General features: G+C 36.8%; 1 protein-coding gene and 1 long non-coding RNA gene across 5 annotated transcripts in view; both read right to left on the bottom strand.

The window, feature by feature from the left end:
• AFG1L (AFG1 like ATPase) overlaps positions 1-16,370 on the bottom strand; it is a 69,729-nt gene that overhangs the window by 52,815 nt on the left and 544 nt on the right. For 3 of the 4 annotated variants that reach the window (XR_010471870.1, XM_065059679.1, XM_065059677.1), the window contains exons 2-4: positions 10,030-10,253; positions 870-921; positions 163-264 (exon numbers count right to left, since the gene is read on the bottom strand). Coding sequence is in view for 3 of the 4 variants with exons in the window: in XM_065059679.1 (XP_064915751.1) it covers positions 163-264; positions 870-921; positions 10,030-10,253 (378 nt within the window). In the remaining variant the exon portion in view is untranslated. The remainder of the gene's footprint in view (positions 1-162; positions 265-869; positions 922-10,029; positions 10,254-16,370) is intronic. The other variant, XM_065059678.1, reaches the window with a different exon arrangement.
• LOC110363957 (uncharacterized) lies at positions 14,240-16,125 on the bottom strand. Its single transcript, XR_002422375.2, has 2 exons — positions 15,141-16,125; positions 14,240-14,552 (listed from the first exon to the last, which is right to left on the bottom strand). It is a non-coding gene; the product is annotated as an uncharacterized LOC110363957 (long non-coding RNA).

The raw sequence follows: 16,370 nt of genomic DNA, 5'->3' as shown, positions 1-16,370 counted from the left end.
CACAATTAATAGGTACTCTGGTATGACAGACAATGCTAAAAATCCTATAACTTCTCTCCTATTTTTTACTTTTTTTTGCTTAAATACTTAAAGTTACCTTGATACCCATGAATGAGACAGATTTTTTCACAGATTCATGTGAATATCTGTGTCTGCACTTACTCTGGTGTACATCTAGCATGAAGCCATGAAAATGGACTCTCTTTTTCCTTTCTACTTCTAAGTGAGAATAGAACATGTCCATCACCATTGTCTTTCCTGTGCCTTCAAATAAAAGACAAGAAAACCCCACCCAACAGGTAGTTAGTTTAAGAACAGTATGTACTGATTACAACAGTGATTGTTCATTAGCTTCGAACTAATGAAACTATACTCTTTCACAGAATAAGTACAAGATCAGGTTGTTTGCAAAGAATAGTTATATTTTCTGTTCAAAAACCTGTTTTAAAATTTTGATCCATATAGAGATAGCACAAAGGTTGCACAAATGGCTCCATATGCATCTGGAAAATATCCTTAGTATTCCCTCTTGAAAAGTATATTTTCATGCTGCATTGCTGCAATTAGAATACATAAATTCTCTCTATGACCCACTCAATTACTTCCCAAATTCTTAAAATGCATTCCTAAATACTAGTGAGTGGGTAATGTTGGAAAAAACTACAAATTGTAATGTAGTTCAATCCAACAGCTTCCAGAATTCAGAGTGTAATTGTATTAAATACCATCACCATGTGGAAGAAAACTAATTCTGGAAAACTCATAAAAGCAATAATGCTACATAAACATGAAGCTTTAAGACACTTCAGAATTTGAATAAATATGCATTTAGAGAAAATTCCATTGGAATTGATGCAGCTGAAACTTACCAACATCTCCATAGACATAAAGACCTTTTGGAGGTTTGTTTTTTGCAAAAAGCTGCAAATCAAGAGAAGAGGAATAAATATGAATTTATGGTAAAACAACAGCAAGCATATTGCTGTGGTAAAGTAAGAAAGTAGCTACATTTAACCGTCAAAGTAGCCCTTGCTAGCAAAGTGTAAACTTGAATAAATCATTAGCTCAAACCGGTAAGTAATCTTACACACATGCAGGGTTTAGGGTTTTTCTTAGATCATCGTGAAAATATCCCCCAACCCCAGATTTAGCACACATGCTTTTTTACCAGAAGACATTAAAAAAAAATTATTAAATGTTTCCCAATCCATCATAATAAAAACAAACCCTTTCCTTTATTAAGCCATTTAAACAAATAGTTCTAGGAAAAATGAATTAAACAGTATCATAGTATTCATAGACATATACTCTCTGTATACCTATTAAAGCAGCTCCACTCAAGATATAAACCTTTAGCATATAGAAAATCAGCGTCACAAAGCCAGTGAGCATAGGAGATCCCCTTCCTCCCCACTTCGAATCCTCAATGCAGAATTATCTCTGTTCTAAGCATTATTAAAATCAATAGAGTCACAGTAAAAATATGTACCTATATACATGCGAGTGTGTGTTTATATACATATATACACATGTTAAAAGGTTATTTTCAAACTATGCCTTTTATTAATCATTTTTTCAACCGAGTTCTGTTTATCTTGAATGAATACTGCTTAAGAATTTTTAATCTCTTAACATTAATCAGGACATACATTATGACACCTGATGGTTTATTCTATTTCACCCAAATGGATATTTTAATGGGAAAACTTGCAATAACACCAAGACTTTAAATTTGAAACAGTTCTCCCCCGTCCCCAATATTGTGCATAGACACTTCCAAATTTAATTTTAAAAAGAAACTGTTTCTAAAAAACTGGAAATCTTAACACAATTCTCATCAAATCCATGAACTTGAATTGATATCCACAAAAACACTGCAGAAGAGTATTTGGTTGTTTTAAAGTGCTGTGCTTTCACGGTTCTATGAGCTGAGCCAAAACAGCAGAAAATTAAAATTGCAACCCTGCGGGCTCATTTGGAGCTTGGTAATTGTTGAACAACTTGAATCTAAAGCACTTTTCAAAATACAGTGCCATGTTAAAGAAGTGGAGGTGTCAGCAGCAAAACACTAATTAAACATGAAAGAAAATATATGACCAAAATGTGGACAGATAATGTATCGAGTCTATAGTACCAGTTTATTCAGAAAATATGCAAGCATAGCTCTTATATAAGACTCGCTCATAGATTTAATTTAGAGCTATATTAATAAGATAATAAAAAATTTATATCATCAACCTGTGGCTGAACAGGGTTTCAGATGTTCTGAGGCCGTTCCATTAACAGACAAGGCTGCAACTATTTGCTAGTCCTTTGAAAGCATCGCAAGACAATTTAATTGACAAACATTTTTCAGTGTGTACTTTAAGACCTTGTGCTCATTAAAACTACTCACATTCAAAGTTACACAGCAAAGAAAGAAGAAACAGAAAAAATCCAAATTAGAGAGACATTCATAAGAATTGCTTTATTTTTAATTTGAGATTAACACATAATTTCAACAAGATAAAACACTATCACGTTAAATTTATTACATAAAAAGGCTATATTAATGTGATTTGCAGTTTCACAAGGAATGACACAAAGCTAGGAAAACAAATCAATGTTTAGAGTACTTCCTTACCTGTCTTTGTAAGGTTATACAAACAAGTAGCAATGCCTACATTTTAATACCATTTTTTTCATTTTAAAGTGTTCATTAATTACATTTAACCACTATGAAGTTCATCTTTTTAGGCATACTTCATTCTTACTCCATTTATTACCATTTCTAGAAGACTTGTTACAAAGAAAGGTTGGGGGGGGGGGGCATGGTGTGGGGGTTTTTTTGCAACTTCTGGTTGAGGTGTTTTTACTTGGTGAAGACAACTATTTTTGAGTGATATCTAATTGCCAAAAAAACCACCGAGGTATAGATATTGTGGCAGATCCAAACACATCTGTTGAAGCTGATCATCTCTAAAAGCAAATCAAATGCCAGAAAAACTCTAATCCTATTTGGGCAATTGAAGCATTTTACATGAACTTCTGGCAGAAGTGACACTATTGATACTTTTAGGATACTCACTTCCCCAGTCAGGTTTTGTATAAAACTAATAATTATTTTAATATATTCTTGGGTTGTTTTGTTGTTGTTTATTTTGTTTTAACATTTATTTTTAAAAAGTAAACTCAATCAGTAGACTTTTAATATTGCAAATCACAAGTTATTCTGCATAAACATAAAACAGATTTTTTTTTTAAATATTCTCATGCATCTTCTGAAGACTGGAAGTTGTATACAAAAAAGAGCAACTTCTACTAGTATTTGTGATAAAATCCAATCAGTTATGTTGGTTCACCTTAGCACACAACAAGCAGCCAGGCAAGAGCACTATGTGGGGACAAAGAAAGCTCAAGACTGATCTTGGTTCTATTGAAACACACTGCAAAAGAACAAGATGGGGGGAAGATCTAACACAGATCACCATTCCGTTACCCTAAAATAAGAGTAGTCTTGTTTAGTTCAAGGAGGGAAGGAAGAAAAGTGGGAGACGTAGGAAGACAAACTAAATGCATGAGCTTCTCCCTGTCCCTCACTTCTATATTACCCTGAGGCGTATTTGTAGTCTCAGTAAAATTATGTTCATTTCATTGACAACAAATTTGCTTTTGCAACCATGAAAAGATCTAAGGATGTTAAAGATAATACTTAAAATGTACAAATCAAAAAATAATAAGGGAAACACAAAATTTGAAGGGGAGAATTTAGAAATCTTTAAATGTATATGTATATATTTTGACACCACACGTCAAATCCCTTCAGTCCTCCAAGTTTCTTAATTTTCATAACATTATTTACAATAACTTAGGCATAATTTAAGTGCCTCACTGAGTTTCATTATCATCAGGACATGCTACAGAAGGAAACTTTTCTCCTTTTATAGATCTGTTGACTTACAGACTCTTCTTTGAAAATCATTCATATGCTATAATATTACAGTTCCACAAGAAGACACACACATCAGCATCCCCAGATGCACAGAATTCTCTCCTCTATTATAAAAATGTTTTACACATTTCTGTTTCAAAACTGCATGTTGATTCTATAATGTCAATGTTTTCTTTTTCGTTTAAACTTCAATCAACCAACATCCTACCTCATCTAAGGAATTACTATATATTGGCCAAAACATCTCCTTCATTCTGACAATTGCCTACTCTTTCTTAAATATCTTGAGTTACGAACAACATCTTCACACCTTCTCCCATACTCCCTGCCTCAGACACCAGAAGCAAGCAACTCATTTCCTGGGAATATTTAAACACTCACTGAAGAAACTTTTAGGTGAAAATACATGTCAACAACTAAGGTGGTTAATTAAAATATGCAAAATTCAAGAGACAAGTCTCCAAACAGCAGATTTTCTTTCAAACACTAACAAAACTGCCTCTCTCTCCCACTCTTTCAGACCTCCTTTTTGGTTGCTGTTGTAGCTGAAGACATTTTCAAGGTCTTGAATGGTGTTTACTATCGTTCATACCTCTTTTCAAAACATGACCTCACTTATAATTGAGCTTATTTCAAGTCATTAGTACAGCAACTCAAGAACTCTTAAGATGTCCCAATTGGTATTATTTTGAAAAGCTGGAGATCTGAAACGTCTATGCAAACTCTTACGGCCTTGAACTTCAATTCAGAGGATCTCAAAATATCTCACCATACAAGGCCATGCTTTCACCAAGTTGAAGATCAAAGTCATTGTTTAAATTTGAGTAATAATTTTCAAAAACAGAAGCCTGCTTGGTTTGCAGCAGGACTAATTGTTTTCTCCCCTCAAATTCCTTCTAAGCCAATGCCCCCAAAACCCTACATCGTAAAAAAATATACAGCTTTATTATCACAAAGGAAATGGCTGGTGTCATGGTTCCCTGCCCCCCCAAACTACTGATTTCAGAAAGCTTTGGCCTGTGAGGTAATGCAAGGCTCTCAGATAAACACTGAAATGCTTCTGTTGTACCTGATATTTGTTCCCCAATCCTACTGTTAACATATTTTCAGCAAAGAAAACTATTTAGATAGAAAGTGACAAATGAAGAACTAAAACCAAAGGAGACCATTCTTGTAATGGTTCAGAAGTATAAGTTTCTATTTCTGAAATAACTGTTATTTTAGAACAGGTTTCTGCAATTCTATCACAGAATGAATCAGGCAATAAGGAATATCAGACTATAGGAGAGGCTGACACAGAGAGAGGTGCCTCTCTCTCTTCTCCCCCCTTTTCTTCACTGTAACCTCTCAACCACATTCTCTTCAATGACAGAGCCAGGAAAAATGAATATGCTTGAAATGCCAAGCACCACTACTTTTTATTTCTAAAAAGCTGACAGTAGATTCTTTTCAATGCAGGAGATTTCATACTAAAAGTAGGTTAGGCAAGTTGCTGAGAAAGCATCCTGAGAAAGCAAAAGGTCAGTCTATAAACTACTATATGTAACTGATTAAATTGCTTGACTTATTTCCAAAGGGTCCCTAAGTAAAGCCCTTAAATCATTTAGAATACATTAATTTATTTCATTTTCATCTATTAAAACCCAGTAAGTACAAAACATTAAGCAAAACCAATGCAAATCATTTTCTCATAAAAACAACTGTTAACACCTACAGTATAAGGTTTATCTTTTACTTCACAGCACATTCAAAGTTACAAAGTAGGAGTTCTTCATGGGAGAGGATTGCCAATGCGCTGTTCATGAACATGGGATTTACCTCTGCCCTGTATCACTTGTACCTCCTGGAGACATCTACCAGTTACATGAACTACTTCCACTCACAAGCCTACACAAATCCTACTAAAGCCAAGCCAACTCCAGAGTGCAGGACTTAACAGCTCTTCTTGGCATGAAAAGCCTTAGTTCTACTCTTCAAAACTGAACCAGGTCTGCCACAGCATCCCTACTCTGAAAGTCCATGATAGAAAAACATATATTTTGCTTACTTACAAAATTCCTTGACAGATGCAGACATATGAAAAGCATATGATAGCACTGTCTACAGCTGGCACTGTGCCTGACGGCTATGATTCTACCAACTACCTGTTCACAGCTGTGACTCCTATTATGTGGAAAATCTTCATTAAAGATATTGATCACAACTTTGCTGAAGCAAAACCTGACCTGTATTAGAATTTAAACCATTTTTTATTTGGAAATGGAGCTATGTCTGAACTGGGACATAACTTCCTCAAAGATAGCAGAAGAGAAAAAAATACATTATGACTCCTTCTCCATCTTGAATCATGATCTGATTTAACTACACAAGCTATCAAGCTTTAATAAATTTAAACCAAACTCACTCTTCTCCTCCTTTTCTGGGGTTCTGATGTATGACATGGCAGCATAGTGCTCAACTTGCGTTATCAGTTGTTCTTAAGATTTCCACAGAGATAGCAAGCTCTAGAAGAAAAAGCTCAAACTGCAACACTTATCCCAATAACCAGTAGTTCTACAGCTGCTTTGCACTGATGGTGGCCTTAGTTCCCAGGTATCAGAGAGCTATTCAACAATTTTTAAAAGCTGGTTTAAAATGAAATGGAATTGAAGCAATGCTAAATGAAAGAGAGAAGCACTTTAAAGGAACTAGTGAAAACCACATTCTCAACCTTGAAAACGGCATTTGACTTCTTCCTTTTAAGAAAGTGTCAGTCAGTCTGGCTTTACTGCCATGAGCTTTGTTATCCAGGGACAAAGTAGCATCACAATTTCCTAAAAAGAGTAAGATTAGTATTTGTTCTCTGCAATAAAAACTTTCTTCCCTATTCGTGCTTCCCAACCAAAGAAACACTAAATAACAAAATCACATAATGCTTGATCTACAAAGCCATTACAAGACACCTGCTCTAACAACTCTTATGATTCAGGGCACCCCAGTTAACACAAGACAGCTCTCAAAACTATTCTCAAAGGCAGTGCTTTAAGAACAGAATATCCAAATGCCAAAAACACTTTACCAGAAAAGATCAAAATGCTCTATCCCACTGATCCTCAGGTTTGACAGTAAAACCAACACCTTCATAATAACATTTTTTCTAAAGAATAAAAATGAATAGAAGTCTGTCAGTGTGTCCAAAAGATAATGTAGGAGCAAGCCAGAAAACTGATTTCCTTTTAAGTGACTTCCTCTTTTACAGTCCAGGTACAGTGTCTAAAGACAATTTTGAAATACTCAATGTAAAAGACTACAAGCCCAACGCAAACACTTAAAAAAGAAGCCCAGACAGACAAAAAAAACACATTTCACACGGAGCATCCTCAAGATACAGAACTTTGGCCTGCTAGACTACACTTACAGAAGCAGTTTGGCAAGCTGAATCCAGCTTGACCTCCCTGCACTCATGCAAAACCAGTTATCGTTTAGGCACACTGCCATATCACTTCAGATACCAAAGAAAAGCAGTAACCATTTTTGAAAGAGTAAATTTCTGCTTTTTATTTGGTACTTCCCAAACTGAATCAGAAGGCTGGTTTAGACTCAAGAGTTGGCCTACAAAAGGATCAAGACAACATGGATCCCCAGGCACACACTCACATACAATATAAATAAATGTTTTAAAATAACATAAATATACTTTTCAGAGTGTATCTGTCATGTTTACACTGTTTCTGTGTTTTCAATAGATTTTACTTAAAGAAATCCCCAAAGTAAAATGTATGTGATGAGCTGACCCACCAGCCAGAACAGGCAAGAATATACCCCAAACCATTCTTTGGCTTCAATTCCCAAATTAGAGTTAGAATCATTCAATGATTTAGGTTGACAGGGACCTCAGGGGATCACAGAGTCATATCCCCTGCTTAGGTTAACGGCTTTCAGAACAGAACTTGCAAAGACACAGTCATTGCCCTCTAGGATTGGTCTTGCCTTAGCATTGCTTCCCTATACTTCCTCACTCACATGTTTTTCCTTGCTGAGTGACTGACTTCTTCTGCTCCATGGAATTATTTCCCGTTCGGGTTTCTTCTAATTGTACTCAAAAAAAAAAAAAAAAAAAGAAAAAAAAAAAGGCGGGGGGCAAAAAGCACTCCTTCCTAGATATCTAGTCTGCTTTTTTCCATCAGGAGGCAGGAAGACATTTACAATATTGCCAGTCAAGCATATGATTAGTAAATACATGATATCCAGCTACAAATATAAGTTTAAAGCATTTAAGGCATATTGGAGGCAGTTTGATAAGCAGGCAAATGTCCCAGTGCTCTGTACCGTGTTACACTTGCCTATTTGAAACAGGCACATTTACTAGTATAACACAGTCCATTTACAGGTATAATACTTGTTCCCTATTTTTCTAATGCCTTAAAGCTAAAATACATCGTAAGAGCCTTGGAGTGGTAACTTGTCATTTGGTGACTAAAGAGCAAAGGACAGCATGTTACATAGAGACACCTGAGCCCTGTAGCTTTGGGCTCCCCTGATCTCATGCTACATCATTGAGGCTTGGCATGCAAATGTGGTAACTTGGGGTTGTAACGGGAACTATCTGGTTTGGCAACAAGTCAAACAGACTTAGATATTTAGATTTATGCCTATGAGATGAGGTGTGATGCAGACCAGATGTTGGAAAAAGCTGATGTGGAGATTCACTAGCAGGATCTGCAGTTGACAGCATATATTCACTGTAAACGTGAAAGTTAACTTCTGACAAAAAATAAAACCAAAAGTGGTGCGAGAGAAAGAAAAATCAGAACACTCAGTGGCTGGCTGGGAGGAGCAGTGACAGCTTCCAGACATCATTGCTTAGGTGTAGGGAGATGTGTCTCCAGCACAGGCAGGAAAAATGAAGATGATGACAGCGATGAATATTTTGCCACGCTTTTTTCCCAGCACCATACTTCTATTATCATCAAACTCAGACAAACATCCTATTGTTGTTGTTTCCCCACCACCACATTTTAGACTTTCTGCTGACTGGAGTATGTTAAACAGGTTCAAATAAATCATACTCATTGGTTGTTCAGCTTCTGTACACATCTATGATTGCCTAACGTTTACCAAGCATTTAAATGACTATGATGGACTTTGCTGGGCACTATGTTTGGTTTTCTGGGATATAAACACAAATCTACAAAACAAGAGGCAAGGAAAGCTGAGGGGGAATTCTCACACCAGATTGCTTCCCACAAGAAGCTGCCATAAAAACACTATCAATATTTGCAGGTGCAAGGCCACAAGAGCAACAATCTGAGAATAACAGCATGAGAACAAGACATAAAAAATACTGCCACAGAAGCTCTAGAAAACACTATGTCAACAACTTCAGGGACAAGTTACAGAGCTACAACAGAGCAGGCTATTAGCATTATTAACGCTAAGGCACTATGGTTCCCCAAGGCACTGAGCAACAGCAATATGTCTGAATTTTTGTTAATACTTCAAAAAGGAGCTGTAAAGCCCTCCAAAACACAACTGGGATGCAGATCACACCTCTGCCTTCTTTCCTTACTTCAGCTGGAGACTAAAAACACTGGAAAGAATGGATTTTCTTTTTAAAAAAAAGTCATACCTGACCTAAAATGCTAATATAATTATTAATTATATTAGCAAAGCTAAATTGTTTAGCTTGGTTTACTTAGACTCTGGTGGCTAATTTCACTTATATTCATGGAAGAACTGTCAGAACACAAAATCTCTGAGTTCAGTATGTGTAACCCAAACACACGTGTTACACCAGCACTAGTGAGTTAAAACCTAGTCTAGGCCCCTCTCTACTACAGCCAAATGACATTATGGGAAAGGGACACAATGGACACATCCAAAATCATATCAGATTTTCTTACAGAATTATTTCAATAATATTCAGTTTGGTTGTTTACAGAGTACCACTGGAATTTTACAAACCAAAAAGAAAGGAAGGAGATCCAAACATGAACAATAACCTACCTGTAAATACTCAGCTGCAAAAATGAGATTTATGTTAATGACAGAAACTTACGTACTTTCAGCACATTCTTCCAAGCAAACAGAAATGCAAAAAAAATATTTCTAAATCTCACCTTTGAGAGAAGGTTTTTTGAACCAATACTGTAGCCTTTAAGGCTCTCGTGCAACTTCTGCAGGTGCTGCACAACTCTTCTTTGTTGCTCATCATTCCTCAGCTCTTCTTGCTTAATCAGAAAGTTATAATGTTCTAAAGGTCCATTGCAAACCAATAATGCTCTGGCGTTAGCATCTGTAGGAGTACCAGGGACTGTCTTCTCACCTGCCTGAGCTGTGTACGCTGTAAAATGAAAAGTATATTATTAATAGAGGAGTTTTGAAAAGCATCTTCTTATATTCATAAACATACATTCTTAACAGTTTACAGAAAAACATATATACATTACTTACCTATACAAACACTAGAGGATGTTACCCCATTTTTCATTAAATCAACTTCTAATTTTAGCAGTAAACACCTCTAGTAGTATGTTTCACCATTTCTTATTAACAAGCACACACACTAAAAAGCTGAGAGTTGGTGAAATTTGGATGAGTTGTTGCAAGGGAAGTTTTGACTTTTTCCCTGCAAACTGGAGCAAAATCATTTAAAAATTCCAAAGTGCATTTCTCTGAACAGATTAGTCCTTTAGAGAGTGGTAACTAAACTAGGCAGAAAGAATTTAAATGACACAAACAAGAGACCAAAATAGGAGTTCAATGAGCAAGCTGAAAGAGTCAAAGACCAGACTAAGCAAGGCAAAAGCTGTGAAGCCCTGCAATGCCACAGCCTGCTCTGCTGGCATTGTCTTCTGCCTAGAAGAGACAGGACTATGCCCAAGCAGGAATTCTATTTATAAAAAGAAAAAGAAAAAAGTCAGAATTGCTAGACACAAAATAAGATATAATTAGGAAAGAACATTCAGGATTACAAAGGCAGGTGGCTAAATCAGTAACATCAGAAACTTAACTATGGAACACTCTGAAAAGGTGTTTAATGTTTTCTTTGATTGCACCGTCATTTAAAAGGTTAAGTATAATCGAGAGTAACACAATTTATAGCAATGATGAAATAAATAGATTTGAGTAGGAAAAATGCAATAGAAGCATACATTAATAAACCCTGTTTTATTCAATACCAATATAGTTCAACCTGGAACACACTTTTCAATTTTCATATCATATTTCATAGAAGGTATGAGCTAAGTAGAAGAGTAGACGATACAAAGACTATTTGTTAAACAATGAGCCACAACCCACAGAGAAGCTGTAACAGGCACAAAAAGAGTTTTAAATTGTTATAAGAAACATAAAATTAGTATAGCTATAAAAGAGAAGGATAAAACTGAATAATTAAATCAAATTGTTTATTTATTGCAACTAATATATTTGTTTCTCCAGAACAAGAGTCACCATTTACATCTGTTCCCAATAATTGCATCAAATTCTCCTGCCCTGAAGGAACTGAGTTACTGCTATGAATTAAAAGTGATTATAATAGCTCATCCCTAGCTAAAGAGATCACATAAAGAAAGTTGAGTTTAAAGTCTGTTATTGCAAATATTTGACTAAAACATTTACAGAAGACTAAAGAAAAGCACATAGCTATCTCCGGATACACACAAGGTACTGAGAACAGGAAATAAACGGTATTTATACAGTTACCTTAATAACTGCAATCAAGGCAGTGAAATCTACTAGCTACATTTATACAGTCCTAAAATTACATTTGGCCCTTTGAAGGCAACCATGAGGCTGATGTGGCCACTGGGGAAAATGAGTTTGACACTCCTGGTCTAGAAGCTGCAAAACTTTCATTGATGGGAAGTGAATTTTAAAAATAAGTTTGACAAAAATCTGTCAGGAACAGGCCAGTAATACCTTACCTGACCTGACTCCAAAAGGATGGGAAAAAGGCATATATGATCTCTCAAAGCTTCATCTTGTTTTGGACCATTCCACTCCCACAAAAAGTCAATCTCAGTCCTATGATCTCTACTTCTGAACTATCTGTGCCTTTGCAATGCATAGATCTGGATGGCTCTAAGAGCTCCAATGAGAGGGACAGCCAGTGCCTCATTATATCTAAAAAGCCACCAGTTCCTACTGTTTACTACAAGATCAGAGGGAGGGGAGGAAAAAAAAAAATAAGCTGATATAGGGATAAGTAAGGGTTTGTGACTCACGACCTTGCTGGCCATGGACAAAGCACACCAGCAGGACTGCTCAGAAGTGTGGGTTTTGTCTCAGGTTACGTGTACTTAGAGCTAACCATCCCGGGAGTGGAAGAAAATACTTCATCATTAACAGATAATGAAGATGGAGAGTGATGATAGAGGGTGCCACGGGACAAATTACTCACTGTTCTCCTAAAATAATACTGAACACTGGGATTTAAATGTGCTGGGGGTACACTATCATACCCTACCAGGAGACAGTAACTGGTGATAAACTCAAACTTGTAGCTGCAAAATAGAAGTATATGCTCTTTAAAAAGTGCGTAGGGGTTTTAGAGGTAAGTCACCAGAAGACAGCTTTTCAAGTGATAAACTATTCTAAGAAACGGAAAAAAAAAAAATGTGTGTTTTCCATTCTAATCCATACTTTATGGCAGAGATTGCAAAATCATTTGAACAACTATGCTTCTATAGTAATCTGTTCTCAACCTGATTTAAAAAAAAAAAAACAAAACCACACACTTTAGAAATGTTAATGCATAGCAGAGGAATACCAAGCAATTGCTTTCCATAATTTTACATCAAGAAACTACTGTTAGCATAGGAATCTCCTATGATTCAGCACATTAATTGTAGTCCTACAGCCTTTGCCTCCATATTGCAAAAGATGGGTTTTCATTTCTCTCTTCCTGTATCATTATCTAATCTTTGTATTACATAAAGTGTTACTCGATTTTTATTAGCTCCCTTCTATCTCTATGCAGTGTTCTACATACAAGCATAGAAAAGCACAGCATCAATTAGTTACTCTCCTAGTTTTAAACATAACAGTGCAAAACTGCAGACATGCATTTATCCATAACCTATATTTCCCACCTCCATGGTACAGGACAGTTTTGGATATTACCACATTTAGCCTGACATCCACTGCTTCCTTAAGAGTCGCCACCAGGTTGCAACTTTTTATTAAATTCCTGTTCCTAAAACATACATATATCTCACTTTATCTCAAGCCATAAAATTAGTTGCTTGTGTTTGCCTTTCTGCTTGCCTATCCGAGGACCACAGACCAAGCTGCACTGTGATACACGGAAAAAAGTCCTGCCTTGGAGAAACATGAGGGGACAAACCCACTAAAGCAACAAAGGACAAAAAACACAATAAACAAACAAACAAAAACAAAAACCCACCACACTTATTAATGTAGAAATGCCTAACGAAAATGCCAATCTGAAATTCTAAAAAATTGCCTTTGAAGCGGGGAACTTAAGACATCTTCAGTAAACTTGCATTAACTTTCCACTGCAAATACAAGTGCCTACATAAAAGTATAAAAAGATAATCTGTTCTTCAGAGACTTTCTGCTCTGGAAAAGAGTAGCAAATAGAAAAATTAATCAGTGTGTTGTTGAGTTTTCCCACTACCACTTAGAACTGATGTCTGAGATGACACAGGAGAAAGGCATGTGAGTTTCAATGACACCGCTTACGAAAGCAACAGTCATAGCTGAGGCAGGCACCAGAGTTATTTCTGTAAGAAGACAATCTGAAATGGAAGCTAAGTTGAGGCATATCAAAAACTGATCTCAACAGCAGCCAGGAGGTTGAGAGCACAGAAGGCTAACCGAGATAAACACAACTCACCCTGGTAATCCTTGCTTTTACCTGGTAGTTGGATTTCATTGTGTAAGGCTTTGAACTGTGATGTCCAAAATCTGTCAGAAGATAATTCTGATTACAAAAAGCCTGCCAGGTCCCTGTCTTTCCCGTATTTCAGGGCTTAGGAAAAGAACCTGGGCTTCCCTTACATGAATTTTGTCTTTGCTATCTTTCCATGACTGCAGAAACTGACATATTTTAATTTATTAATCTGTGAGTTTTCAAGGAATGCAAAAAGACTTCTTATGAATTTAAGATGATTATTCACCTCTGGGAGAGAAAAAATGTTGTACATCCACAGATTAATTCAAATTTGGTCTTCAAGACCTCTTACAGCCCTCAATCTAAACATCTTTTAAGCATATGATTAGAATTGTAGACTTTTAATAGGATGAAAAAGAAAAAAAGAAAAACCATGACAGAGAGATAATATCCAGCTAAAGATACAAAGATCACACAAATGGAAATGAACTCCTTTTATTGCAAAAGGTAAGTCATGCTTCAGATTACAATATTCACCTCACTAGAGGGTCACTCACAGACAGTACACATAAAAATGTGTATTATTAATTCTGGAAACAAAGTTGAAACAACTTTGAAGTTAGGGGGCATTTCTATCAAGAGGCAGATGGTGGTATCAGAGACCTCACTAAACTCATTCATTATGCTGATAGCATAACTGCTGCAAAATCTTTCCTTCTTAGATGACATCACAGTGATGGGGAAGGTCAATGGTGGAGTCTTGTAGCCCCAAAGGTTATTTTCCTGCAGGAAAATGGGAGTGAAGATTGCAAAAGATCAGAAAATACTTTTTTTTTGCATGTTAGTACTTGTAAATAATCATAATAATCATCATCGTAATCTCATATTTTATTAAATATATGTGCAAGTTTTGCAGAATCAGTCTAAAACAGGTAAACGGCCCCGTAGTGTACAAGAATTTGGATGAGTTAAGCACATGCATTACAGTTAAGCACAAGTAAACCTGCAAAAGAATGAAGACTTGGCATGTAAGCTTCTCAGGAAAGAGATCATATGTCATTTATAAAGCAGAAAATACATTTATAGTCCTGTAACACCATACAACTGCTCCTTTCAAAATACTTTACAATGCTTAATGAGAATAATGGGAGAGGAGACCAACCGAAAAAATGATTTCCTTTCCAATGATTAATAGAATGCTTAGAAAAGCAAAGTCTGACCAACCATACTGGGGGAGGAAGGGGAGAAGAGGCTAAGTTATCTGCACAAATTGAACATGTCAGGCCAATATCATATGAAACAAAAACAAACAAGCAAACAAACACCCACACCTACTGAAATGAGCAGTTCAAATCAGAAGAGGCAACTTACAGCAAAGATACAATGACTTGCACTGTCCTCCCATCTTTGTCTCATTATATGACCTTGGATGAATCACTGAACCCCTGTTTAGCCTTCTTGCAGTCCATTCATTTGGGCAGTATATGAAGCAGTATTTAAGCTTCTAGAGAAGCATATGAGGTAGAACTAGAATTCTGGGGTTTTTTGCATACAAACCCGTGACATTATTCTGAAATAAGGTTACTTATACTATTTCCATGCATACCCCATTTAACAGTCTGACCTACAGATTAAAGTACAAAAAGATGGAAAAGTTTATCAGTGAAATTTCAACTTTACACAAACACTACTTGTACAATTTTTTCATTAAGAAAAAGGTACAAAAGTGTGGAAAACAAATCACAAAACAAAACAAAAAAAACCTATACACCAGTGGTCATAAAAACAAATGTAAGTTAATTCAGTGATGGTTGCCCATCCCTGCAGATGTCTTCAAATAACATATGTAAGGACCACCTTCCCTTTGACAAGGAAGCTGAAGAACCATGCCTAAAGCCACAGGATCTATTCCAACAACATTTTTTAAACGGTAATCTGGTGGTTATAAAACGCAACAAACATCTAATAAAAACACACAACAGTAATGCTAAGGGTAGCGCTTGTCTGTTTTTCTTTAGGAAGCCTAAACATTGCAAAATCAAAATACAGTGTGTGTATGTGAACATTTACCAATCCTAGATCCGATGACTAACTTTCAGACCTTTGGGACTCACCTGACATCAACTGAAGCCTCACACTTACCTCAGACTGGCAGCAGATGAGTAACACTCACTAACAAAAAAGAGTTCTGCTTCTAACCTAAGCCTCAAGTTACTAAAACCTAGCGTCCCATAAATATGTGTATTACAGTGACTTTTTAAGTAAGGCTGCCAGACAGAGCTCAGCTCTGTACAAGGGAGAAGGCTCACAGCAAAATCTCCCCGAGCACAGTGAAAGCTTTGGCAGGATCCAGCGCACTCACCGCCCAGCGAGCTCCCGACACGGCTCACGGAAGCCCTGTTAACCGGGGGAAAGCGGCATCGCTACCTCGGGAAGCCCCGGGGCCGTTCACGGACACCCACGCCCCTCCGGCGGAGCCGGGAGCCGACTCCCAGCCCCCGGTCGCGCCGCCCGGGGCCGCGGGGCCGGTCCGGGCGGACAGGCCGCCCCCGGCCTGCTCGAGCGGGGGAACATGAGGACACGGGCAGGGCACGCCAGGAC

This window comes from Columba livia, chromosome 3, assembly GCF_036013475.1.
Source record: "Columba livia isolate bColLiv1 breed racing homer chromosome 3, bColLiv1.pat.W.v2, whole genome shotgun sequence".
Classification (NCBI taxonomy): domain Eukaryota; kingdom Metazoa; phylum Chordata; class Aves; order Columbiformes; family Columbidae; genus Columba; species Columba livia.
The sequence above is the reverse complement of the archived record's forward strand: the minus strand, read 5'-3'. Positions and strand labels throughout refer to the sequence as shown.